The sequence below is a fragment of the Accipiter gentilis genome, chromosome 22 (assembly GCF_929443795.1).
Source record: "Accipiter gentilis chromosome 22, bAccGen1.1, whole genome shotgun sequence".
NCBI lineage: Eukaryota > Metazoa > Chordata > Aves > Accipitriformes > Accipitridae > Astur > Astur gentilis.
Genome location: NC_064901.1, coordinates 2,878,002 through 2,905,441, shown reverse-complemented (window position 1 = coordinate 2,905,441; position 27,440 = coordinate 2,878,002). Strand labels below are relative to the sequence as shown.

At 44.7% G+C, this 27,440-nt stretch overlaps 1 protein-coding gene across 3 annotated transcripts in view; it reads left to right on the top strand.

The window, feature by feature from the left end:
• Nucleotides 1–27,440, top strand: part of ESRRB (estrogen related receptor beta) — a 132,501-nt gene that overhangs the window by 76,893 nt on the left and 28,168 nt on the right. For all 3 annotated transcript variants that reach the window (XM_049825141.1, XM_049825142.1, XM_049825140.1), the window contains exons 2-3: nt 11,608–12,017; nt 22,922–23,038. In XM_049825141.1, coding sequence (XP_049681098.1) covers nt 11,608–12,017; nt 22,922–23,038 — 527 coding nt within the window. The remainder of the gene's footprint in view (nt 1–11,607; nt 12,018–22,921; nt 23,039–27,440) is intronic.

The window sequence follows — 27,440 nt, the reverse complement described above, 5'->3', positions numbered from 1 at the left end:
TGCATGGCTCACACATGGTAAGCTCAGTCTGTCTGCTGTGAGCTGTCAGGGTTGTCCACTGGAGGGAATGTCTGTAGCTTCCAAGACCTCCCACCGTAAAAATATTTGGCAAAACTGTGTTGTAAATGGATTTGTGCTTCTGCCTATCCCTACCCCTTGTCCAGGTTGCTCTCACCTTCTGTTCGGCACATGCCTGTTCCCCTTCAGCCCAGTACTGTCTGTCCATCTCCTTCTCTTTATATGCATCTAATGGAGGTTGGTAATCCCGTTAGGTGCTTGCAGCAGGCGCTGCCGAATTTGCTTGCAAACGCCTGTGCCAGGTCGAGTGTCATTGCCAGCAGCACTCTTGGCGGGATGAAGGTTGCATTAGCGAACAGTAATTGAAATGCAAAATAACATTTTGATCGAGCGAGCAGGCTGTTTATTTATCAGATCAATAGCCAAAATGCCCCATCTGGAGAAGTCAGCGTGATAATAAGTGATAGCATTCCAAGGGCAAAGGGAACAAGCGCAGCAGGGAGGACATGCCGGCTGGGTGAGCCGCTTTGGGTTGGGTCACGCGGGGCCGTCGGTTGCTGAAACTTGCTTCTTTTTGGGTCCTTCTTTGAAGAGGGCAGTCCCCCTCCTAGTAGCATCTGCAAAGGGTTCCAGACCTCTGGACAGAGAACAAACAGTTCTTAAGTATGAGATCAAACAGAGTGCAGGCATATGTAAAATCATGTGAGGTCTTTTCCCTCTCATGCTCTGGTAGACACAGGGCTGTGACTCAAGGTGCAGACTGTGGATGATGTAGCTCAGTTAGGTGGTGGTTTTTTGATTGTTTTTGCTTTAGTGCATTATGTTTGCTATAAAGGTCTGAACACTCACGGTGATGATCTGGAAATATGAAGTCATAGTTTGGCTTCTATAGCGAAGCTGCTGGAATGGTATCTAGGTGCATCCACATAATGAGGAAAGGAGAGATGTGGGAGGCTGCATGTGAGGAAGGGGTTTGTGTGTATTTGCACAATAAATTTTATTATATGTATGCATACCTGCTTTACACAGATACCCTGCAGAATAAAGCTATGCAACATTTAAGCCTGTCTCAGAAAGGTACTATATGAAAGTGTAGAAGCAGCTGTATAGCTTCTTTGTGGGTGCCTGACTGCCTGTCTGTCTGCTTTGCTGTGTCTGTCTGTTGCCTTCTGCTTGTCCATTAGTAGGGATGCTAAAGACAGGGAACAGGAAGTGAAGCTGAGGTTGAAGACCTTGCAAGCTAATGTTTTTTTCTTTCACGTCCCAAAATACTAAGAGGGAAAAGTGAAGACTTCCTGTGATGAGGAGATGATCTATTCACCATGACAGAAAGGAATGTTTTTGTGATTTTTTTTCTAAACACATTTAGTTAAATTTTCAAACAATGATCCCAATTTGGGAGGAAAATGGAGGTAATTTTAAAGTATTTTGCTTTAGAATTTGTTTGGGGTGAGTTGTTTGGTTTTTTTTTTTTATCTGGATAAATGAATGTGCAAGCTATGCAGAGTGTTGAGGAAAATTATGCACTTGTTCTGTTACATAGTTTTCTGTCTGAAGAGTGGTTTGTGGCCATGTTCTCCTCCTCATCTCTTAGTTCAGACAGCTAAGAAAACAGGACACTGCGGGGCCTCAGGTAGGGCTGGGCTTGAGTGGACTAGAATCTACTTTGTCAGTCAAAGGAAATGGGGACAAACAATCTGGAAGATGGATGAATGAAGTGGATTTAGAACGAGTCATTAGGGTTTGAAGCTGGAATTTGGGTCAGCTACAACTGGCTACTTAATACATGCAGTGTGTGGTAAGAGATCTGCTAAATACCTACCAAAGGTGGGGTTTTAAAGACTCAGCAAAACTGAACCTTGAGGTTATTTTAAATAGGTAGCTAAAGATAATCCTGTATGTTACAGCAGACTAAGGTGTGTAGAAGGAAACTGGCTGTTTCCATGTATTGCTTATTCTCCTCAAACCTGTGGTGTTCATTAGCTTGAGAGGAGCCTGGTCTACAGTTACCTCTCTCATGTGCTCTCTTTCTGTGCTTGTTCAAGTGCTGTGTACCAGCTTAACTGTGTGGCACGGGTTTCTTGCCTGTCCTTGACCCCATGCAGTTCTCTTCTTGTGCTTCCATCCACACTGACAGCCCCACTCACTCCCACTTCCACACTTTTCCAGTGGTTCTGGGACGTCTCCGCTATGCCAGATTCAGTGTTTGCTCTCACATCATTATCTTGCTTTGCTACTGTATCATCTTAGAAATGCTTTCCAGAGAGTCAGGGATAAAAAAGTTTTCAAACTGAAAAGCAATAATTGCCTATTGTTATTTACCATGCTGTAATTTATGTGGAACTAATTTCATTCAGTTTTTCAGGATCTGTCTGGTTTTGAGTAATGTTTCTAATGATGAGGCACTTAATTATAGATTTCTCCAAGAGCTACAGGTGGAATCTAGGCAAAGCCCATCTATTCTGTCTGGATTGTCCTGGTAAGGGTGGGAGAAGGAGGCAGAATCCCACTACCACTGTAACTTTTGAAGTGTAAGAAACAGAAACCCTCAAAAAAAATTTAACAGGTCAAACTCAGAGAATTCCTAAATGCATCCATGTTGGAGAACACACAAGTTCAGGTTTTGTCTGAATAAACCAAGTCCCCTTTCAGTAAACTAGTATTCATAAAGAAATGTTAATTCTTAAGTCTCTTTTCACATTTGTTTCTAGGATTATGTCCTTGATTTGTAAGTATCTCCCATTCTAACTTCTTCAAACACTTGAAGGAATTAAGCAATACCTCTGGGTCTCTCTTTTTTCCCTGCCATTGTTCATCATGAATTGTAGGCAAGGTTGAAGGGAGGTGTGCCTTCAATGGATATCTTGAAATGCGAGGAAGTGCAGGCTGAAGAATTTGCACTGGTGGCAATTTTCTCTCAGAAATGCTAAGAGGGTACTGAATGAAAGAAAAGGTCTATGTGAGATGAGACAAGGGATCAGGCTGGGATGCAAAAACAAATGTGATGTGAATGGCAGTGCCGGAGGTTTTCTTTTCCTTGCCCAGCTGCAAAGGTGGAAGCAAAATTCTGACGTACAAGTGTTTGAAGTGTGCTTTACTGAACATGTTGTTGTATGAGTCTCATTCACAAGTGTCTGAAGGACACTGACAGTACTAAGAGAGATACAGATTATAAGTGCCCTAGATAGGCAGAGTATAAAGAAAGACATTCAAGAAGAAATGAAGGTCTAGCTGAGCATTTCAACAGGGATTGAATTGCAGCTTTGCTCTATGCAGGCAAAATTGTTGAACTGGTGTGAGCAGTCTTCCAGATGTAGAAATAGTGGAGGAAGAAGTGGAAATGTGAAACACAGAATGATAACATGGTGGGGCGGAAGGGTGGTGGTAGAATTTGGATAAATAGTGAATAGCAAGTCAATCCTGGTCCTTGTTTTGCTGTGGTATCAACAGTAAGTATAAGCAAGAAACATTAGTTCAAGTGCTAAGCAAGTCACTCTGGAGGGAGCGCCATTAGTACACCAGAAGGCAAGGTACCTTCGAAAGGTGATGTGTTAATAAGAGAATGAACTGATAATGTATGTCACACCTCTAGATTAATTGTCACTTCATCTGTGTAATACTTCTTACCATTTACTAACAAGAGTGTCATCCTCAGGGTGAAGAGAAATTGCAAGAATGAGGAGAGGGATAAAGGCTAGTAGGAAATCCATAATGTCTTCTGCCCATGAGAAGCCATTTTTATTTATTAAGCAGCCTCCAGACAGTTTGCTGCGGCAGCTTTCATCAGCATGAGCTAACTTGGACTAGAGAAGATCTACCGATATGTAACTGGGCTCTGGTTATGCAATGGATCAAAGGGATAGAATGTCTCCTGGGCATTAGGCAAACAAATGCTATTTGTGTAAGAGCCAGAATATGAGCACTTGCTGTCTCCATCTCCTTAGCTTGCAGAAGAGCCCAGCTTGGGCCTCCATCTCCCCTGCTGTGCAAGGAGTATGTTCCTCCAGTCTACGTGGCAGAACTGGTCTCATCCAGTGACGCACTTCAGTAGATCTCGTACAACCCAGTTCTCTTCAGGAATACCAGGGGAACTGACTCCTGGAGACAGGTCTCTAGATAGGCTCTTGCACTTGGGGAGCTGTGGGACTTTGCTGGCTTCCTTACATATTTTCATTTTAGCTTCTTCAGCCTCCTGACTCAAAAGTTCTTCCCCTAATGCACCATCAAATTATAAAGCAAATAAGAAAAATCTGTATCTCTCTTCAGAGCAAGGGTGAAAGGCCGGCCAAGTGTGATGCATTTTTACAAAACAAGCCAGGCCCAGATGCCCAGCAAAGCCAAAACCAACAGAAAATGGTTGTAATTGGAATTAGATGGTGTAGCTCTCTTAGAATAAAATGCTGACAGTTGGACCTTGTTACAACCTGGCAGTCCAGGTTTGTGAACTACAGGTTGGTATTCATGCTGTGGAGTAGAACTCACACAATGCTGTCTACTCCAAATTAGAGAGCAAGCTCATCAGCCTATTGCTAAGCTATGGTTTATGTTTGTTCCAAAGACAAATATGTAGTACTTGTGTGGGCTTATTATGGACAAATGCCTTGCAAACAGGCTGTGTGGGGTTTGCCATACTCTATAGAATAGAGGCATAACCCACGCAAGCCAAAGGGAGCCGCCACTAGCAAACATGACAGAACTCTTAGAAATCCTATCTGCAATCCAGAGAAAAATATTTAGATTGATCTGAGGCTCTGACTCTCTTGTCCTTTATAGCAATGCAAAATACTGTGATTTAAACAAAAAACCTCTAAAGCCTATGCCACTATAACTTGTCGATTTATGTTTATGATCATGCCCATCAGGCATGTACTACCCAAGCTCTTGCCTACCCCCAGAGAGAAATGAAGTTTGTCCGGGGAACAGGATATGTTCCTGTATGATAGAATAAGACCAGAAAAGCTTCCTTTACTGTGGCTGGTATGGCTGAGTTATCCACAGTTATCCACTGTACAGGAGTGAAGTAGCACATTGGCAGATCTCATTATTCTTGGACTGTTGTGTGGAGAAGAGCTGTCAGTGAAGATGAGGAGTCTCTAGATGATGTCTCTCTCGTTTGAAGTCCATATTGAGTAGAAGAGCAGGAGAAACGAGTGGGTGTGCTGACCCCTTGACTCCCTAGCACCATGGTGGGTGTCCTCGAAGCGGAGAGGCAGGGTGGGAGCATGTGTGTGAGCTGTCCATGGTAGAGCAGGTCACCCGACAGGTGTGGGCATCTCAGCTCCATGACATTAACTCTTTGCATAGGTGACCTAAAATTACACTGGCTGTTATTGCAGCTGTCATGTCTAGCTGCCACTTGGAAAACAGTATTTATTTCTGTCTCTTGTATCTAAAAAACCTGACCTGACAAAATTTGGCTTGTTACTGGTGTTGCAGCCAGTGTTTGAGAACCTGATCTATATTGTTTGTCAGCCAGCTGTGGGTTGCAAAGCTCTCTCATATGGCCCACAAAGGACACAAAGTCTATGTTGCCCAAACGGCATCATGGCATCATATGCATATCCCATTTACACATGCAGGGCAGTTTTATGTCATCTGGGCTAACAAATACTGATAGCAAAAATAGGCCTGTACTGGAGAAGAGGTTGGATGGTTTATCTCTGTGTAAATCATTGGTGTTTCTGCAGATTAAACTTCTTTGGTCTTTCATGGTTGGTTTAAAAATGTCTGTGCAATCCAAAGTATGCTTTTGTCACAAGCTGGGGCCTGAAGCGAGCAGGTTTATACAGGCAATCTTCCTGGGTTTTGCCAGTAAAACTTGAATCTACTGTGAGGACTCCCTGTTCATGGGCTTCAGGACTGAAGTGCAGTTCCACAAGCACAGCCATAGGGCACCTGGAAGTTAAAAGCTGCACAGGCATCTCGCCTGCAGGCGTTTTCAATTTTATGGTAGATCTTAAAGGACTTAAAAAAATAATCAAGATTTCATTCTGTCTGGAATCCATACCCAGCTGTGAGAACCACCCAAAAAAACCCATTTCTGAGCTTTTACATTTCTCCTTGTGCCCGGAATAGAGAAGATTTTGCCTAAGGAGGGCCTGAGTGTACTCTCTGTCTCCCCCTTCCCTCAGCTGATACTAGTTCTGCAGCTATATTTTAGCATTATTTTTAATGATAATTTCAGTCTTACTGTTGGAAATCTCCAACATGTTGGTTTGGTGAGTTTGTGATTTTATCAATAAATACTGGTGAAGGGACTGGCCTACATGGCAGAACTTCTGATGCCCATTCCTTACCTTCCTCCAGGAAACTGGCGTATAGCACTGAGCTATCCTTGTCTTTCCTATTGAAGATCATGTAATGAGGACCAGCCAGTAGAGAAGCTCAGCAGTGTTGCCTCTAAACTTTCCTTGATCCAGTTTGGAGTAGGGAGTGCTGCATGGAGAAGGTACAGGGTCAAATACTTGGGTTTCCATCAGCACTTAGGTGCTCAGATGGTATTAAGTTACTGAATTGTGGATACCTTTAGCCAATAGAGAAGTCTTCTGATAGGGAAAGGTTACCTTCTGTTACAAAGCTGGATATTGTTCTGGCTGTCTTGCTAAGCAGATGTGAGTGGTGGACCTTGTTTTCTCTTGAGTCAGGTGAAGGCTTATAGATAGAGTACTGAATTCCTGTAATTTTCATATCCAGATGTAGAATAAAGAGGTGAACATAGCTACAAATGACTATTTCTGGCAAAAATAATCTCAAAGGATGTGCAATAAAATAGCCTTATCTGCATCAATTCCAAACTTATAATCCTTGAAGTTTAAAAGAAAAAAAAAGAATTGGGGGACAATATTTACTGCCTTGATTTTATAACACTAATCTTTTGTGCCTTTCTGGTCCTGTCCATCTAGCAGTCTTTCCCTCTCTTATTATTGCTGTTGTTCTCAAGAGAGCATTAAACTCATAAGCAGTCCAGCCACTGTAGAGAAATAGCAAAAGATGAAAGGCTGGAGAAGAATTGGAGAGACTTGTAACATTAACCCAATATCACTGCCCGAGGGAGATAACACTAATGGATAAAGACCTAAAGCACAATGTTGACTTAGTCTAAACCTGCATATTTACATCCAGAATCACCGAGATAGGAGCATGCTTGTCTGAGGGCAGTTATAGGCATGTAAAGGCTAACAACATTGTTAGTCATAAACAGCAGTGGGTTTATGAAACAGGAGTACAGCAGACAATAACCTTTCTTGATACAATTAGATAATTAGTGGGCAAAAGGAATGCAGTGGATAGACTGTCTCTGGACCATGCATGGGCTTTTAACACAAAGCTGTGCAAGATCTTATTAGGGAAATTAGATCAAATTGGTTTTGATACAAATCCTGTGAAATGAATCGTGGATTAGCTGACAGAGTGTATACAGAAGGGCTAGAGACATTCTTTATCCCTCTGCAAAGGTGGTGTCCAAAAGGGCAGTGTTTTGGTTTTAAATATTCATTAGTGACCTGGAAGAAAATGTAAAAGGCATAGTTCTCAAATTTACAGTTGACAGAACTGAAAGATACTAGAAAAAAATGACAGTAGAAAAAAGAAGAGCTAGGCTGAAAAAATGAGCATTATTAACAGGCTTTGGTAAAACAAGTGGCAATTAGCAGTGTGTGGTTTAAGGATGATACTGGATCTACTTTGGAACAAGGAGCATCTCCAAATTTCATGTTGTGCAGAGCACGGTGGCAAAAGCAGCTTATGTTCAGAGAGGTCCCAGTGAGACAGTGGCTATCAAATGATGTGAGCTGATGTGCAACCTGATGTCTGGCAAAGCTACTGCTCAGTTGGTCCATATGTCTGCCCGGCTGTGTGCTTTCCAGAGTGACTGTCCCCTGTAGTGCTGTGGCATTGCACTGTGTGATTCGGGGCACCTTGCTACAAGAGTGACCCAGGCAAGTTGGAACAAATCCAGAGAAGGGCCACAAAGATGCTAAAGGGATTAGAGGGAATGACCTATGATGAGGAAGGGTGAAAAGAACGAAATGTTTAGAACCTCTAAGCCTGTTACATGGGCACAGAAATAGTAACGGAGTTTCCTGTGCCAGCACGGAGGAGAGTTGGATCAAGTCTCTCTCCTTTTACATTCCTATTAAGGTAACTAGAGCTGGGCAAAATGGCTGTTCATCACTTTGAACTCTGCAAAAAACATTTAGCTGTTCTTCTTGAAGTTCAAGATGTTGTATTTCATTGCCAGGGGACACTCTGAGTCTGTTTAAAAATCACCATAGGATCTCCATGAGACTTGCAGAAAGTCGCAGCTGGTGAGGCTTAACTCAGTGTGTGCTGCCCAGCAATAGTCAACTACGCAAGTTGTACCAGAGGCCAGAAAAGAAGAACACAAGCTCTGGAATGGCTGGAGTACCTTAGCTATGATCTTTGATCTGTCTTGGTGTTAAGGACTTTTACCTCTAAAGCATGCGTTCACATCTAACCAGAACTTGCGATGTATTACTATATCCTGGAAGGGAACAGGAGCGTCCTCAGCTGTAAGGATGTAGGGGGTTTGTTACTATCCTTGATTCACTATCAGACAATCACTGTTTGCCTGCCTTGGGGAGGAAGGCTCCTTAATTGAGGTTGTGAGTTGAGAAGTGAGTTGGTCTTAGGAGATTAAGCTCCCCTCTTTTTTTTTTTTCTTTTTCTTTTTCTTTTTTTTTTTGCAGTGGAGGCAAATACCTCAGTGGGTCCTGTTGCAGTCCTCTGTGAATTTGGGGCTTTTTAAGAGACAGAAGCTGGGATTTGAACTCTGCTGACTGAATCTGACAGTATAGCTCACCTCCTTGTCATGCCTTTTTCATAGCGTTGTCCTCTGTCTGCCCTTAACATTACAACTCCAACTCCTTTTACTGTGGAGTTTTTCAGTGCAGAGCAGTGTGTTATGGTGGTTTTGCCTTCCATTTTGACCCTAATCTCATGTTATTGTGCCCAGTGATCTTCAGATTTTTATTACAAATGCAATTCTCAGGTAGGGAAAGGTTCCAGAGTCTGGCCAGCACAGCAGCTTTCAGCTTTGCTGTGAGATGCTAAGATCTGGACTCAGCTAGCAAAGCTTCATCTTCCTCCACACACTCAGCTGGCATTCCACCAGGAGATCTGCAATCTGTCTAGGTGCCCTGTGGGATTAAAGATGAATGCACCTGCAGCAATTATTCCTGTAACTGCTCCATGGCCTCTGGTCCAGTGTGACCCTCTGGGCAAAGCATGGGCATTCATCAACTCATCATGCTGTCTCTGAGAGGGACCAAACTCTGGATTCCTCTCAAGTAACACCAGGCAAAGCAGCTGAGGAACGTGAGATGCCTGCCCATACTCTCAAGGTCAACAGTCTTGCCAAATAACAAACTTGGCCGATCGATTCCAGAGATAGGAGATGAGGTCAAGCATTGAGGATGAAACAGAGAAGGGAAAATTAGGAGATACTTGGGTCAAATGAGATCATAAGGATGCAGGACTGTGAAGTTGCTGCATACAAACATCTACATTCATATCAACAGACACACAGATATGATATATATATATATAAAAGTGTGCACTCCAGCCTTGCTGTATCACAGAATGTTTTGTCCTGTCCCCTGCTGGGTTTGACCTCTTGGCAGAAGGAGTTGCCACAAATACCAGGTAAATAGGCTGAAACTGAAATAGAAATAGAAATTACCCACATGACCATAGTACGGTAACTTTAAACCAGCAGAGCTTCCAAGAAGAAAAGTCAAGCATCCCCAGTCAGTCAGAATTCTTTGGACATGTCATCAGGAAAATGCACGTATTTAGGTTTTCTTAAAAGCCTTTGACAAATTATCTTGCTGAAGGGAAAATTTAACCTCTCAGGTTAATACTATTATCAATTAAGAAGTGTCTGAGACAGAAAAGAAGGGTAGAAATACCCTACCCAGAAAAGAAAGAGAAGTCAATTTTCAGCATGGTAAAGGTTAACATGAATCACCCACAAAGATCAGTGTTGCGGTGTTTGATCCATGTGTTAATGATCTGGGAAGCGGGTGAACAATGAGACTCTGCAGATGACATCAAATTATCAAGAAAGACTGAAGAACTCCAGAGGATCCTAATAAAGCTGGGTGCATGGACAGCACAGTGGTAGATGAAATGCAATGTTGACTATTGCAAAACATTGCACACCAGAAGGCATTAATTTGATTTTGCATACATCTTAATGGATTCTAAAGTAATGGTAGCAACTCGGGAAAAGATCTGAGGATTGCAACAAGTAACTTGCTGATATTCTCTGTTGAAGAAATGGTAACAATTTAGATTTTAATTTAAAGAAGAGAAAAGCAAACAGTGTAAGGAGTTATATAATAGATAAGCTGAAAATAACACTGAAAATATGGTAACGTCAGTAGGTAATTGATGGCATGCCTTTGTCTTGACTACTGTCCAGACCTTCAGCTGGAGAAGTGATGGAGCAGTGCCAGTTTCATGCTGCTGAGGAGCTGGTTCATTGAACTCTGTTCTGGATTGAACAGAAATAGCCAGGCTAGAGGAAGTTCAGAGATGGATGATGAAGCAGATAAGAGGTCTGCAAAAACTTCTGCGTGAAGAACAATTATATAGATAATGAAGAGCTGAATGAGGAGAACATGGCAAAAGTACATTTCCTGAGAAGGAGAGTCAGGAGACGTCCAGGGAGCCTGAAAGGCTGCAAATACAGTATAGGCAAATAAAAGTGGGATTTTGTTTGTTTGTTCGTACACCGCACAAGTAATCCCTGGAACTCATGGCTGTAAGATATCATAAAAATTAGCAGTGTTCTAAAAAAAAAAGGCTGAACATTTATGTAAGGAGTAAGACTATCTGTGACTAAAATAAATAAGAAGAGCTTGCAAATTTGGTAAAGATGCAGTCCTTTTCATATACTTAAGAGCATAACCCTCTCTCTAAGAAGTGGGAAATTGTCTCCATGCAAAAGCCCTATACGAGTAAATAGAAGAAAGATTAAGATTAAGCTGGAGGAAACACCTGATCAGATGATTTTCCTTCAATTTCTAAACTCCTCATTTAATGATGATAGTGAAGCAGGGGGTAAGGAATCCAATATGAAAATTAATCAAGACTTCTGTATAACAAATGAAAATCCAATCTGAGCAGGCCCTTTCTGCAGGGTCTGCTAGTGAACTTTTTGCTTAGAGCAAGGGCAGCACATCTTGAACTAACCAAACATCTTTTTCACCTGGCCTGCCACAGACAGGCGCATTTCTTTCTGCTGTCCCAGGGGTAGATTGTGTTTGGGGTAGATTGTGCCTCATCAGCACTGATGCCCCTTCCCAGCACTGCAGCCCATGAACAGCCTGAATCATGATCTACATGAATAGCCTTGTCTTTATTCTAATGTGAGTTTGTGGGGAGTAGGTGGGCTATTCTTAGTGAGTTGTACTGATACCCCTGAAGGAGAAGGATCTGGGTGGGGGCAAACTGCCTGAGCCAGCTGGAGTTGGACTGAGGTGGGAAAAGCAGGGCTCTCTTTTGACCAACCTGGAGCTGGGTTTGGCCAGGAGGCTGCTGAGTGCCTTTGCTCTCTCCCCGCAGGCTGCTCGGCAGAATGACCACGGAGGAGCGGCACCTCTCCTCCAGCTGTGGGTCCTTCATCAAGACGGAGCCCTCCAGCCCATCTTCTGGCATCGACGCCATCAGCCACCACAGCCCAAGTGGCTCCTCCGACGCTAGCGGTGGCTACGGCATCGCCATGGGTGGCCACCCCAATGGCCTAGACTCACCACCCATGTTCAATGGCACAGGGATTGGCGGTGGGTCCTGCCGTAAGCGTTACGATGACTGCGCCAGCGCCATCATGGAGGACTCGCCCACCAAGTGCGAGTACATGCTCAATGCAATCCCCAAGCGGCTGTGCCTGGTGTGTGGGGACATTGCTTCTGGGTACCACTACGGCGTGGCTTCCTGTGAGGCGTGCAAAGCCTTCTTCAAGAGGACTATTCAAGGTATGGTGGGAAGGGAGGGACACTGAGACCTTCACTCCATAGCAAAAATGGGAGGTGGCCCCAGACATTGCTGAGACTGCAGTGTTTCCATGTCATAGAAAAGGGGGAAAGGGAGGATGAAGGTAATGCACCTAACCCTCCATCCTTTTGTATGCTTCCTCTCTCCTCCTGCTCAGCTCTGGTCCTTCCAAATCAACCTGGACATGAAGTTAGGCTTTGTGGTGGTAGGAACCTTTGCCACGTTCCTAGCCTGGCTGGCTACCAGATCTGGGTGTCTGGCCTAGTGGATCTTCCTGCCATTGCAGGTGGCACTGATACCCTGATAATGTGGCTGCTAGTGGAGTGAGGCCTGGAAAGGAAATGCTTTGCACTCTAAAGGTGTTTTTAAGGCTCATTTGAAGAGTGGATGCCCCTGCCTAGAGATGGCATCTCTTTAGAGATGTCTGCACCTTGAGGTGAAAACTCCAGCATTACAGGCATAGAGAGGTTCTCACTCTGTCCTGCCAGTCATAATTTGTGGCCGTGGACTCCATACAGAGCTCACCACAAGGCTGAACAGGGCACTTGGATGACAGTCAATCCTGTGTTCATACTTTTCCAGTTCCACCGACCCCTTTCATTCAGATGCAACTTCTTTGAAGATAAAAACTTTAGGCACTGAAGGAGATAGAGATACTCAGTTTTTCTCAGTCTTACTAAGGATGAGAAGTTCCTCAGGTGATTTTGAAAACCTCATTGCACGTATGTGTAGGTGAATTGCAGTGCATTGCTCCTGCATGTACAGTTCACATATGAGGTGTATGGCTGTGTCGTGACCGCCCAAGGTATGCCGCAGGTGGTGCACACATGCAGGTACAATGGTATAGCCAAAAGTGGGAGTGCATCCAGGCAAGCTCCAATATCCATGGATGCTTGGGTGTACTTACATAAGCAGGCCCCGTGTGAGCAAACATGTCTGGACGTACGGATAGTCCCTTTATTTCTCACACTCTCTGACTGGAAAAAAGACAGGATCATTCACCTTCCAGTAGAAAGTGTATTGAGTTTACCCGATCATGGCGGGTTGACTAGAGACAGATGTCCAGTGAGCAAGCAGCTCTGTGTGTACTTGAATGTTGGCTGGGGTCAATCCACTACACCAACACTTCCTTATCTCCTGTGAAATGAAAGAAATGCACATGTGGGGAGAGCACTTATTTTATTTTTGTTCATTGAATGGGCCTGATTACACTCTGTCACTGGGAATGTCCAACTCTGGAGTGGACAGAGCAGTACAGGGTGCAGTTCAGCCCAGGTCTCTGCAGAATTCACTATTTCTAGCTTAATTTCTTAGATTCCAGATGTCTCTCCTTACTATTATCTAGCTGTGGAAATAATCACTTTTTATTGCCCCACTGACTCTTCCTCTTTTATTATGCTGTGTGGAAAGCATGGCCATCTCTAGGGCATTGGCCTGTTCCCTGGCAGTGTTTCTGTGATTTGTCATTGCTGAATCTCCTGTGATTGAATGTGAACTTTTACTTGCACTTCTGACTGTCAGCACTGGCTCTGTCCCTCCTCCAGCACTTGGACCCATTCCCAGTGTTTCTTTTTGGCACATTCAGGTGCTAAAGGAGGGACAGGGTATTACTCTGAAGCGAAGCCCTAGGGGCTTCTTATATAGGAAGAGCCTGAAAAACTAACCCCTCATAGGAGCAATACTGGGGCACCTCTGTGGGAGAGCAGAAGAGAGGCCTAACCTGGAGAGAGAGAAAAAGACCTAGGAATTTTTTAAGACTTTTCAGAGAAAATTGAAAGAAAATGATGTAGGGCGGCAGTGCCTGAAGTCTGTATCAGCCTGGGTGATATGTCAGCTGACTTAATCCCAAGAAGGGAGAGTGCTTCTCTCCAGCCCCCTCTCCCCAGCACAGCCATATTCTCCCTGTGGTTCCCTAACTGATTGCCTGTTAATGTGTAACAGATGGGGCAAAGGAGTAAGTGCAGATTTCTCTCACCCTGTCATGAGCTTGGGCTAGCGACTGAGGTACCAAAATGCTTTTCTTCTGAGTGGGAGAGTCGAGCGTGCTGTGCCTGAGGGTGAGCAATTTCAGCTATGGAGCTGAGGTCTGAGCCCAGGGGAGTGGGCAGCAAATAGGGCTGCAGTGTTTGCTTGAGTCAAGAAAATGCACTGTTCCCAGGGCTCTGCTGCAGTGCATGCAATATCCAAGCACAGCCCTGGGTATGCAGCGGAAAAGGGTTTAAAGACCACATAGAAGAGATGGCAAGTGGCAAAAGCATTTCCAAAAGGTGTTCGTCCTGCAACTCTATTATATTTAGTAGATGTGTTAAGCATCTAACTGAAGAAGTGGGAAAATCTTCATCCAGGCTGCCTAACATTGATGTAGGGTATGCAGAAAGCGTGCAAATGTGTATGTTATACAATTGCATTCCCTGCTAATATCAAAAGACTTGCCATGATTCTGGTATCTGGGAATGCCATTGACTCAATGGTTTGAGTACAGAGATGGAGCTACGACCCCAGGATTTCCCAGGTGCTCAGGAGATGCAGTAGGTAAATTCATCATCAGGCTTTTGTGGTCTTGGACCAGCCACTTCACTTCTGTGTGCTTGAGCATTGAAAGATGAAAAACTAATGACTATTATGAGAGTACTTAATCTGTTGGCCCTACATTTGGTAACTTTATTAAGTAACAGGTGTGCATGCTGCTATAAAATGGGTCTAAATCTGTCCTGGATGATTAGACTACTATGTAAATACCCCTGATCATGAAGCAGAGCTTCACTAAGTCCCCCCCCCCGCCCCGCCCCACCCCACCCCCCCCCTCCCGGCGACTCCCCTCCCTTGCTACAAATGACCCCAGTCTGCCTATTGGTTTTTATTAGCTGCATTAACTCATGTAAAACCTCATGTCTTGAGGCAAGACAATCCTGGAATAGCCTGCTGCTACAGCAGTGGGAAGAACGGACATCCAAGCTGCAGACCTTTTTTGAGCCTGACAGCTCTGCAACTCACTTTCCCCCTTAGACAGGTGAGGCCAGGCTGTCCTGGACAGCAAAAGGGTTGTTGCTTTTCAAGTAATGCAGAGAAGATAGGCTGAAAGCCAGCATGGACATGGCTGGTTATCTCTGAAGTCACTACTACTACTATGTGGGAGTTTTCCATCGGTAGGATTTTTCCAAAGAGAAGAAGAATTTTTACAAAGTCAGATTTCCCCAAAGAAAATGTTGATGATAAGATAAAAAAGGTCAGGAAAATCCAAACTGTTGATTCACTTCAAATTGGAGTGTTTGGTTTTGCTGAACTAAGCCAGGATCACACAACACATCCTAATCTATCCCACAGGTTATGGGGGCGTCACACCTATGACCTCTCTCATGTTGTGTTACATGGCCCAAGAGAAGGATCAAGGCCTGGAAACCTGTGTGTCATTTCCACTTTGCAGCACTGGCAATGCTTGAGATGGAAAGGTGAAAACCTGAGACGAGAAGACAGCACGCGCCACTGGGCTGCAGGCCTTTCCCTCTGAACATGTTATTTTGAGCCCCAGGGCTGGACTTCCCATGCTTTGAGGCAGACTCAGAAATTCTGAACTGACTTGATGCATTTTCTGTCAGCTAGGCTTGTCTGACAAAACTTTAATCCTGTTTCTCTACAATTGTATTGCTTTGTGGGAACTGTGCTTTGGGTCCCCATTATATTCTGTCTGCATGACTGCATGTCTGCATTTACCTCCATGACGCAAGTGTCCTCCATAAAAACATGTGCCATGGGCATCACCTGACTTTGTGAATATTGTGGAAGGTGCAACCTAGCGAAGACAGGAGAGAATCTGAGTTTTGAGCATGTTGAAGTGTGCTGCTGTTGGTGCTTAAGAGAGGTCTGGTTTGAAACCCAGAAATTCGTATTAGTTGAACGTAATGGAACAGGTCTGTTACATGAAAGATAATGCGTTTTAGATGTTTCTGAATTAAAATTTTTTTAATTTCTATTGCATGGAAATCCTAACTAATCCTTTCATACAAATTTAGGGCAAAGGCAAATGCTGGATTTCTTATGGGATACAAATTCTTAATCTAACTCTACTCTGTTCCTTCTTTTAATAGTTTGCTCAGTAGATAGAGTGTTATATATCAATCAAATATATTGTCATTATCTTTTGTTCATCAGTCGTTACAATTGGTAGTTTTGCCTATTCTGAATATTAACTAGTAACAGTACTATGTAACCATATGAGTCCTTTATTATTCAACATATTCATGGCTGTGACTACCCTTCATCTATTTTTCATCTTCAAATGGTGAAAATTAAGGCTATTTCTAAAATAATCCATTAATATAAAATAAAAGCTTAAAGCTCAGCAAAATAAATCTGAATTAAGATTTCTCTCTCTGATCTTTGTGAATCATCTCATTGTGTACTTGGAACTCATACCCGTAAGGTAATACACACTTGCAAGCAGTGATATTGGGGAGAACTGGTTATTGGAGAGTCAGAGACGAGAGACACATTTACCGTCGTCTTCTGAATACGCAGGTTGTGTATCAGGCAAAGTGTCTGCATCTGTGGATTCCCTGCTTGAGTCTTGCAAGCTTCAAACTCAGTGCATGTAGCAACACAACTGCTGTGCTGGGATGCCCTTACACCAAGAAGGGGCTTAAAATGTGGATAATGCAGCTTAGAAGACTTGTAGGGATTTATAACAGGCTTGTAACAAAATCTGTAGTCTTCTAGGGCTTCCTGGTTGTCGTTACGGTGGTTAGAGTGGGAAGGGAGGAGCAGTTAAGAGAGTTTGCTCGTTTTCCTGAGCAGAAGAGCATTACCATCCACAGGATCAGCAAAGGGCCTGTGAGATGCAGAAGGGAGGTTTTGTGCCCCTACAGTAGCAGCCACGGCAGCCAGGCACTGTCCTATCCTGTTGTCTTTCTCAGAAACATGCCTGCTACTTTTCAGGTGGGATTTCACAGCCAAAAAACAGGAGATGTTCTGAGCTTTCCAAAAACTTTCGAAGCTTAACCAGGGAAAGTGCAGTATTCCCCAGATCTAGTGCCTGAGTGCTGCCTACTATTCACAGCTCTGGCACTTGGATTCAGAAAAACATCTCCAGTGCACTCAACTCTATTAGTCTTGTGTTTTCTTTTTGCCTCAGTGCATCTATACAGAGAATTCTGTGCAGGATCTTTTCTGTAGAACTTCAGTGAAGTATTTCTGTGTCAGAAACCCTAGAAACAAACTTGCTGCCAGGAGGGAGCTCCAGGGCCCATCTCCTGCATCCTCATGCAAGCAGAAGGCTGATTTGAGTGAGGTTGTACAAAATGTCCCGTTCCTCTTTCGTGAAGCAAGGAGCCAGGTGTGCCACACTGAGGAGGAAAAAGTGCTGGTGTTACACATATAGCTACCCACTTTTCCTCTCATAGCATCAAGATTCCTGAAGCCTTGGTCCTCACATTTCTGTTTTTCTTCGTGTATTAGCTGCATGAAGTAAAATTTTGTTAATCTAAGTGTTAGGGCTTATCTCACCTGCTTTTCCAAAGTCTCATTGTCCTGCAAGTGATAAACACGTGTACTAGGGTGGGGAGTTTTTCAGTTTTGCTTTGTTGTTGGGGTTTTCTTTGTTTGTTTGTTTGGGTTTTTTTGTGGGCTTTTTGTGCTGTTTGTTTTGGTTTGTTTGGTGGTTGTTGTTTTGGTTTGCTTTTTTTTTTTCAAAAAATAGGAGCCTCTATTGATGCTTGTATATACTCAGGCACCTAGATCAGGGACATGTCCCTGGAAGCATAGGACAGCCATGCTGAAAATCAGGTCACTTATTCAAGTGCCTAAATACAGATTTACAGGTTCAATATTTGAATCCCTTTCTTTGAAAACTGTGGCTTAAAAAATAACCCCTTTTACCTCACACAGATCATTGGAGAGATTTTCCTCTGATTTTCACAAAGTACCTCTCCTCACACCAGGACTCAGGCTATGATGCCTCAGTTAGAAGGGCTAATTTAGGTGGAAGGTAATAGAGAATCCACTCCATACATATTATCAGTATTCCCCATCCTGGTGCAGGAGGTCAAACTAGTGCCTGCTGAGGGCAGAGGAACTGCTGGCCTGGCACTGTACTCACCAAGGACCTTTTTACAGTTTTCAGGTCCCTTTTCGCTGAGACACCCAAATGATCTCTTTACCTTCGGAATCGGAGATAAAAAGGATTCAGGACAAAAGCTTGTGGGTCCTGAAATGAAAGTGTCATCAGAGCTAGTGACTTATTGAAATGTTGGGTTGCTTTCTTCTGCAGACTGTCCCAGCCATGCAGAATAGCTGTGCCATGGAGGCATTATACTGACTGCCTGATGGGACCTTCCTAAGGCTACAGTATTTTGCAAGCAGTTCTTGTAAAACAAACAAACAAAAACAAAAAAAACCCCAACCAACCAAAAGAAAAAAACAACTGTGAAGGCAGTGTAACAATTGTTACAAAAATTGCGATAGAAGGAAACAAATGCATGAGCTGAGGTGCCTATGAGATGGATTTCCCTGGGAATTCCTATTCCCAGCCCTCTGGCCCCAGGGGGCTGGCAGAGTGGCACCACACCATTGGTCACAACTGCAGCATGATGTGTCAAATCACTAGAGTGAAAGACATGACTTGAATGAATGGAATTTGGAACTTAATAGCAGATATGTCTGAATCTGGGGTTTTCCCTGAAATTCAGGAGAAGCTGCAGTCATCTGGCCCTCTGAGTCACCCAAAGAAAGAGTTAAGAGGTCTGTGTGCAGCAGTGCAGAGCAGGACAGAGTATGGAAGGAAGGGAGAGGAGAGGGAAAGAATGGCGAAAAGCAGTGAAGAAAAAAAAACAGAAAAAGAGAGAAGATGAGGGGTTTTCTTCAGAAAACAGAAGCTGAAAATGTTTTAGCTTTAAGACTTTCTTGGCTACTTCTATCTAATCTTTCCTGAGTTTCCTCATAGAAAGGCTTTATAGAAAGGCAGGATCAGTATGCAGGGAGCAGCTTATGCTCTCAGTGCCATACTAATTCTGAGTTTAACTCCCCTGAGGAGCCCTGTCCATACTGAAGCAGGAGCTGGGTGGGACTTCACTGTGCTCCCGAAGCTCAGGGAGGCATTCTCCTCTTCCCAGTCCCTCCCCTTCCAGTGAGGTAAGGTGACTATGGGGTCTCTTCAACGACCAAGCTCTCGTGCAATTTTCAGGTGCTTCTATTGTGTGTGCACTGGAAAGTCTGTTCCAAACTGTTTAACAGTCAAAGGTCCAATTTTACAGAAAATAGGGTAATTTTGCAGTTCTCCAGCATAGAAACCATGATCTATCACTTTAATAGTCCTTGGCTGTTTCTTAGCATCTCTCATCTAAAGGCTTTAAAGTACAGTTAAACCTTAATGAATCAAGACTTACTATCTCCCCAGAAGGTAGGTTTGGCGCTCGTTTCATTTTGCAGACGAGCAAACTAGGACACAGAGAGGAAGTGATTTGCCCTCCAAAGTGACATATGAAGGCTTAGAACAAATCCAAACTCTGATCTGGTCACCTACCAGTTGATTTTTTTGAAGCCATTTTTTAGGTAAATCTTGTCCCATGGTATTGGTGAGGTCCTAGCAGTTTTTTCAGATCAAATGTAAATATTGTCAAGGAAATCTTTTTTAATAAGCAACAGTTCAAAGCAAGGCCTTGCCTATTAGATTATCCCATTTTCTGCCCTTTCGGATCGCATAATCTACAGTTCATGATACACTGAAACTTGACTCAAATTTTATACTTGCATGCAGACTTGTCCATGTGCATGCACCCTTGTGTGCTGACACTCTTCTGTAGGGCCTTGCAGCACCCCCAGATGCTGTAGTGAAGGGGAAACTCTCTCTGAGACCCCTGCGCCAGCAGCCAGGCTGGTGGTGTGACCGCCAGCCACTGGGAGGCTGCTGGAATTCCGATGAGTTAATCTCATCACTTTATCACAGGGCACTTACAGAAATTACAGGGAGTTGTGAGCAGCTCACTGTGCTGGCAGCCAGCCCCAGGACCCATAAAAGAAATTGAGACACACACACACACACACACACAAAAGTCAGAGAACTTTGTTAAAGTTTTGGAGATGATAGTTTTTCTTGGATGACTTCTGCCTGGGTAATGCTGATTGTGCCTTCCCTGGTGATGTCCCTGTTTCTTGCAATAATGGCTGGTGATGCCCCCAGCTGTAGCTCTCAACTGCTGAAGCACAGAGCATGTTTTGGGGCCTGATATAAAGCTCCATTTACTTTGGCAGCATTGTCTTGTGCGAAGAGGGTACAGTGAGCCTCCCCTCTAGCATTTATGCCTGTAGAGAGGGCTGTAAGACACAGCTGCTTGTCCTTTCTTCCTTTAGTCTGGGCACAGCGTTTGGAAGGGGCACATGACCCTGTGTTCAATGTGAAGGCAATATGCATGCTGAATAGGATGGCTGCTGCACTACTTGGTGGCCACTGCTTTGCTGCCCAGGAAGGGGAGTCCCAGTGCCCACCTTCCTCTGGCTCTGCTCCTTTAACAGGCTTGATCCCAGTACAGAAGTGCCTTTGAGAACTGCTTTTTCAAGCTGTACATACAGCGTGTATATGGTAACCAGTACCTACACCTACTCTGACACTATCAGATTTAGTTGTGATGTAGGTTTTGTAAACCATTTCCAGTACTTTGCTTGTCAAGAGGTCCATGGGCTGGAGGCATGGAGAAGCTGGGGGATCTGCTTGACACAATGTAGAGGCACCTTGAGCTGCCAGATGAGGGCTGTCACTGCTTCCCGCTGCTATTAAGGGCTCAGTGCCCTTGGTGCAGTGTCTCTGTGTTAGGGGGCAAATTTTTGGCCTTGGGACCACAAAACATGAAATCTTACATCTCTCCAGAATTCTGGTCCTGGATTTGGTGAGAAAGGTGGGCACTGAAACTAAGGCAAAACCTTCCAAAGCGAGACCGTGTTTGAGTTTTATTCCAGGTTTGTTCCTGCTCTGTTCCTTCCTATGTGGGGCACAGCAAGTATCTGATCATGAGGTCAGGGCCTCTGTACTTATGGGTCTGTAATGTGCTGGAGCTCTGTGTCTAGAGCAGAAGTTTTTTTATTACCTTGAGATCAAGACTGAATCTCAATTTCCAGCTCTCTGAGAACGTTGCTATATTGCTGGCTATTGAAATTCAGGTACTGCACAATGACGAAAATACAGTCTGGATGGAAGCAACTTGTGCAGCACACTCTGTTCCTGCAGACAAACTGCATTTTGGGGGCAGATGAACAATGGTGAGGAATGGAGTGGCTGGGCTAGAGCTTAGGGGCAAGTTGCAAGTCTTGTTACAAAACAAGAGGCAAGAGGTAGAAGGTTTATAATTAGCAGGCGGATCACCTTTAGGCTTTGGAGGTTGTGTGCTCCTGGGGTTTCACCCAGCATGGGCCAAGCATGGTGAGATACATCAAATGGTGCTTTCTTCCTTTTGAATCTGTTCTCTGTCTTTCCACTCAGATTCCCAATGGGCTTTCCAACTGCTTGGTTAGCCCCAAGGTCTAATTACCACCCCCAGAGACTGGTATGTATCAGATTGTTTGTCTTTAGAGAAAGGAAGGGTCTTGCACAAGAACATAGAAATCCATTACAGAAGCAGGAACAAAAATCAAGTTCTGTCCCAGTGCTACTAAACTGTAAGCTCTGCTTCTAATCTGATGGTACGGAAAGGCCATACTGTGTGTTCTCTCGGCTCTTACCTACACTTCTCCCTACAGCTCTGACTGAACTCTTGAATCTCAATTTCCTGCTCTAAACCACCAAACCAACTTTTCCATTCTTCTGAACTGACTGTAGAGCCTAGAAATCCTTTTCAGAGCTGCCTGATTTACCCAGTAGCTAGACTGCCTCAAATGTATTGTCATTGTCCATCCATCACTGTCAAGCTTAGATTTCCAGTCCTGCTCCATGGCAAACATTGAATAATCCTCCTCAGAAACATCATCTCCAAAATGAATGGCAGGATGGAGACAGCCATTTCTGTTTGTTGTCTTCTAGGACTAACTAATTGTTGCATTACACTGTCATCCAGCATAATTCCACTTACATCCTCATATCAGACCCTCATATCCATGTTTCAGTTACATTCTTGGCTTATGATAAAACACAGTGTGACCAGAAATAAATTTGGGATGCTTCTTGCCCTGCTTTGTCTCAGAGGCAGTGTTGTGAGGTGATCATAAATGAAAGGGAATGAGGGAAGAAATGCTGATGCTCTGTGCAGAGGGATAAGAGGCAGGTACACAATGACTAATAAAGTAAAACTGGAACGATTTGCATAGAGAGCCTGTATTCGTTTTACAGGACCTCTTATCCATCTTTCTTAAACCAGACCTACTGCTTCTGCGCTACCTGTAGTATGCCAGCTGGCAGGAGGAAGCAAAGGAGTCAATGCCATCTCTGAGCTCCCTGGTCCCCTAAGCAAGGCAAGAAAGGGCAGGTGACATCCATCTCACAGACAAGGAGCAAGACTGGCAGCAAAGGGAATGCTGCTAACGTCTGAACTGCTCCCCCTTTCAGCCCTGGACTTCAGGGAACGGGCTGGTTTATAAGGGATGCAGCACAAGGGATGATGACGTGCCTGGAGGACACATTGTGCCCAAAAGCCCAGCATTGCAGTCATGCCCTTGAATGGACAGGTTTCTCCTAATACTTAGAGCAGCATTGCTTTTTTCTGAAATGTGTTCTAATAAGTAGTGCTGGGGTCTCTAAGAGCCATCATGAGCTGGCTGTGGTCTCAGAGTCTGTGTGTGTGCAAAGGAGTGAGCAAATATACAGCATATACAGACTGATGGTGGTGGGAATATCTGGGCACTACAGCCTGTCCCTGGGTCAGTGGGGGGAACGTGGTTCCTGGGTGACCATCTCTGTGTTTGATTGCAGGGAATATTGAATACAGCTGCCCGGCCACCAATGAATGTGAGATCACGAAACGGAGGCGCAAGTCCTGTCAGGCCTGTCGCTTCATGAAATGCCTCAAAGTGGGGATGCTAAAAGAAGGTAAGACAGAGTCAGACTGAGAATTGTTCTCTGTCCCAACAGCACCTGGGACTCCAGGTCTTGCAGGATCTCCTAGGCTAACTACACACTTGCCCTCTCTGACTTTCCAAAGGTATCTTTTTACAGGCTTTGTAAAACAGTCAGGATGGACAGTGACAAATAGGGCAGTCCAGAGAGGCAAGTGGTTCTAGTCAGCACCCTCATGCTAGAATATTACTTCTAGCACTTGCAAATCTGACAAATAACTGGAAACTAGCTGTACCGGACTGTTTCCTTTCCCAAAGGAACCCCAGGCTAGAGGGTGTTGCCCTTCTTGCCCCCCAGGTCATTTTGCAGTGTTGGGGAGGACAGGCTCTTGTGTGGTCATGACTGGGTTGGCTGGGCTTCATAAGGGAAGGATGGGGTTAATGCAGAGCTATGGCACAGTGTGCAAAGAAAGTCTGGCCATATTAGCCCTCAGGAGACTTTCTGAAAATGGTGGGTAGTGCAGGTTTGTCTGGGAGCTGTGGGTCCCCTGGCCTGCATGCTCAACCTGCATTGTGCTCAGCCTATTGATCTGTTCAGCGCTCTCTGAGCAGTGTTCAGCTTCTCTCCTGTGCTGCTTTTCCTTCCCCCACCCCCGTCTCCAATCCTTGTCCATTCAAGGTGAACCACAGGGAATTCAGTGGCAATTAAACACATTCTTATGGATTGACTTTAAAGCTTTGTTTCCCTTGGGTCCCTCTGGGAGAGGCAATGAGGGGAGGAGGGGGAAGGAAAGAGAAACGTTGCATGTAACCCTATGCATTGCTGTACCTGGCAGAGCATGTTCTCCTCAGTTTAACCACAAGGAACAGCAGCTGGCTGTGGTCTGCACAAGTCCTCTATGCTGGAGCCAAGATGCTGGGAGGCAGCTTGCTTCCAGGTCATACTGTCAGAGCAGCTGGTGATGAATTGTACAATGTCACCTGAGCGTGTATTGCTTTGCACTAGGGCTCTCTCATTTCTTGAGAAGCAAGTTGATGGCAGACAGTGTTGTTAAGAATGTAGATTAGATGTTAAACCCTGTTCTGTTCCTTGATGGATGTGTAGTTTCTGTGGTTAAATATCTTCCTGCTAGAGCACACCAGTTACCAAGGGGAGGAGATGCAGACTTGTGTAGTCTGGCCCTCCCTGACCTAGGTGTAGAGATGGTAGAGTCAGAGGATCTTAATCCACTGCTGGGAGGGAGGCACCTACTTTTGGAGTTAGAGAGGGACCACTGGAAACTTGCTTATCTGCATGTGGTAGTTTGGGGAGGGGATACATCCTTTTACCCGCGCCAATCCACATAAGTGACTCTGGCTTTAGTGGGAGCACAGATTGGTAATGCACTCTAGCCTGCTCATATGAATCCCATAAAACAACCTTAAAAGCCTGATGTGGCTCCAGTCACTCTGCAGAGCAGCAGCATGGGTCTGGGTTTGCTGGCTGCCTGAATCTGTGCTGCCCTGCGTCCAAGCCGTTGAGCTTCTCGGAGCTGGCAGCCGGGGAAGCAGAGTCACAGGAGCTGGCGCTGGTGTGTCTGACTGTGTGGCCAGGACATTCTCTGCTTCTAGTTCTGGGATTTCCATGCAGTCTAGAGCAGGGTCCTGTGAAGGGTTTTGTGGCTTAGACTCCAAGTTGTGTGAAAACAGTTAACTCCGTCCAGACCAGAGTTAGGCTGGCAAGCAATGTAGGTTCACTCACATGATGCTGTGCCTGAACTCCTGAGCCCTGTGGGATACTACTCATGGCAAAGTGAAATTTGACTCTAAAGCTGCTTTTGCGCTGAAGTGTATTTAGTTATTCATATAGGGATTGATTCGGCATCATTAAAGCCACTGGGGAAGGGTGGTTTGCTATTGATATTAGTGTATCTGTGATCCTGCCCATAATATTTAGAGCTGTGGAATATACAGTGTAAAGATTTATTGATAGTAATGGGATGCAAGAACACATGACAATATCAAGAAGAGCAGAGGAGACTACACTAGCAATCTGCAGATAGGACTTCTGTGTTCTAACACAGAGTGGTCAAGTGATGTTGGGCAGGCATCTTTTTTTCTCTTTATTTTGCTCAATTTCCAGAGCTGAGAAATAAGGGTCATACTGCTTTGCTTTGCAAAAGGATTGTGAGGACTGATTAGTTAACTTTATGTGAAGCCTGGTGAAAGCACAAACTATTAGTATACAGAATTCAATCAATACACATCTTTAAAAGCTAAATCCGAAAAGGGAGAAAAATGGTTTTACAGTCTTTGGTCTCCACAGAGCCAGGAGTTCTAGAAAGAACAAATCCATAATTGCTTGACTTGCTCAAAAATGCAGAATTGACAAGGGATTTTGGATTAGAAAAGGTTCATTGGTCTTTTCCATCTCTGATTTGTCATCCTATTAGCTCATCCATCCCTTTTCTCTGCCAGGGCAGGAGTGTTCCCAGCTGTACATTTCTAGTAGTTTAACTGTTTTTAAAAATCCCTGATGTCTTGGTTTCCCCAGAGGGCCTGCTCTGCAGTCTCCAAGCACTCATTAGGATAAGATGTGTCTTGATACTTGAGCTACAATTTTTTTCCTTTCAATAGTTCCCCCTCCTACTTTGCCTCAGTATACCTCTCTCTTCTTGCTGGGGTTCATCCATGGCAGAAGGTTGCAAAGCCAGGTTCTTTCTCCTGCTTGATCACCAGGAGTTTGAAGAAAACCAGTCTTGTGATTAAAGGCAAGACCTAGAAAACAGTTCTTCTCTTGACAGGTTTCTCCTTGATGTCCTTGGCACTGCGCTGGTAACTTAGCAGGGATATTTCTGGGTGAAGAAACTGTCCTTCCTCTGAAGAACAGTATGATATTCCATTAGTAACTAATTAAGGGGTTCATGATTTCTTTTTTTCTTTTCATTTTCCTGGTTATTGTCAACATACATGATGTACATACCACCTCCTGCCTTCTGGACACGAGGCGTGAGCCTCTTCTTCAGGCAGAGGACACCGGTATTCAAAGATGGCAAAAACAGCTAACCATGACTTCAAGCTTCTGCCTTACTCTTGAAATGCTCAGCTTGATGCTGCAGGAGAGACTTAGGCCTTCCCCTTGGGGAGTGCATATGAGGGTCACCAGGCATCTTCTCTCCTCCCTACATGGGCTGCAGCTAGGTGAACAGCGGTGCATGTAGCCCTTTAAGGTCTGGGGAGACTGCCCTAACGCAGAAGTGCAGGTTATTCAGGCAATGCTGAGTGAATGAGGATCAGGGCAGGAAGAGAGCCAGTGGAGCAATCAATAGGTGTCTCAAATATCCAGGCCACTTTCTTTAAGAGAGTTCCGATCAATGCATTGCAACGAGGGAACTGCACGGACACCAGAGCTTTGCTGTCTCAGGTTCTCCTGGCATGACGCTGCAGGGCAGGCGAGACTTGCTGGGGAAAGTGGCAGGCAGAAAGCTCTGCCCACGGAGCCCAACTGGCTCAGATGTCTGAAGTGTTGGCCTGTCTGGCTGCCTGTCTCTCACTTTCCCCTTCCATCTGGAGTGTGCCCCCGGAGAGCATTAATTAGCCCCTTACTAGCAGGCTCAGATAGGAAGCTGCTGAATCTGGAGTCCAGGATTCCAGCAGACTCCAGTCCCAGCGCCCCTGTGGAGAGGCACCATCCCCAGAAAACTTGCGCTCTGCTGCTCTTGGCCTTGCTGAAGCACCAGCCTGTAGGCAGCAGGAGATGGAGCATCTTCACAGCTTCTTCCAGGAGAAGTGCATACCCCCTGCTCTGCAAAAATCAGGGAAACCTGGGCAACGTGTGATACTGCTGACCCCAAATGGAGAACATGATACCTACATACATGCCTAGCCAGTGGGGATGGCCAGTGAAGGAAAACGTGCCCTTAAACTTGCAGAGGAGAAGCATTGCTCAGAGCTGGGCATCCCTGTCTTTCGCCACCCCGTTGCCTCTCTGCTCCCAGCACTGTCTGTCTTGTGCCCACAATGACCAAAGTGTAGCTCTTCAATTCTGGGCTCTACAAAGTAGATCTAGATCTCTCTGGCTCTCTAGCATGATGGATAGAGAAATTTCAGCCGTCTGGCAGGTCTCTTTTAAAACCTCAATATACTTTGTCAGTTTTGGAGAGAATATACCCTTGCCATTCACGCTCTAGCCACCCATGGCCTTTCTGTTCTACAGCAATTTGTTTGTCTTCAAGAGGTAGATGTAATTTCAGATGACACATGGCTTGTGTAAGTGGGCTCAGAGGTTTGATTTTGGGCATTGGCTGGTTAAACATGACCTCACAGCATTGCCCTCCACACCTCTGCTGCCTCTCTGAATTCACAATCCTGTGTGTGACCTTGCAGAACAACACTGTGATGAGGACAGTGATGTCCGTTCTTGTCTGTGTGTCAGTGTGGTGAGTTGACCTTGGCTG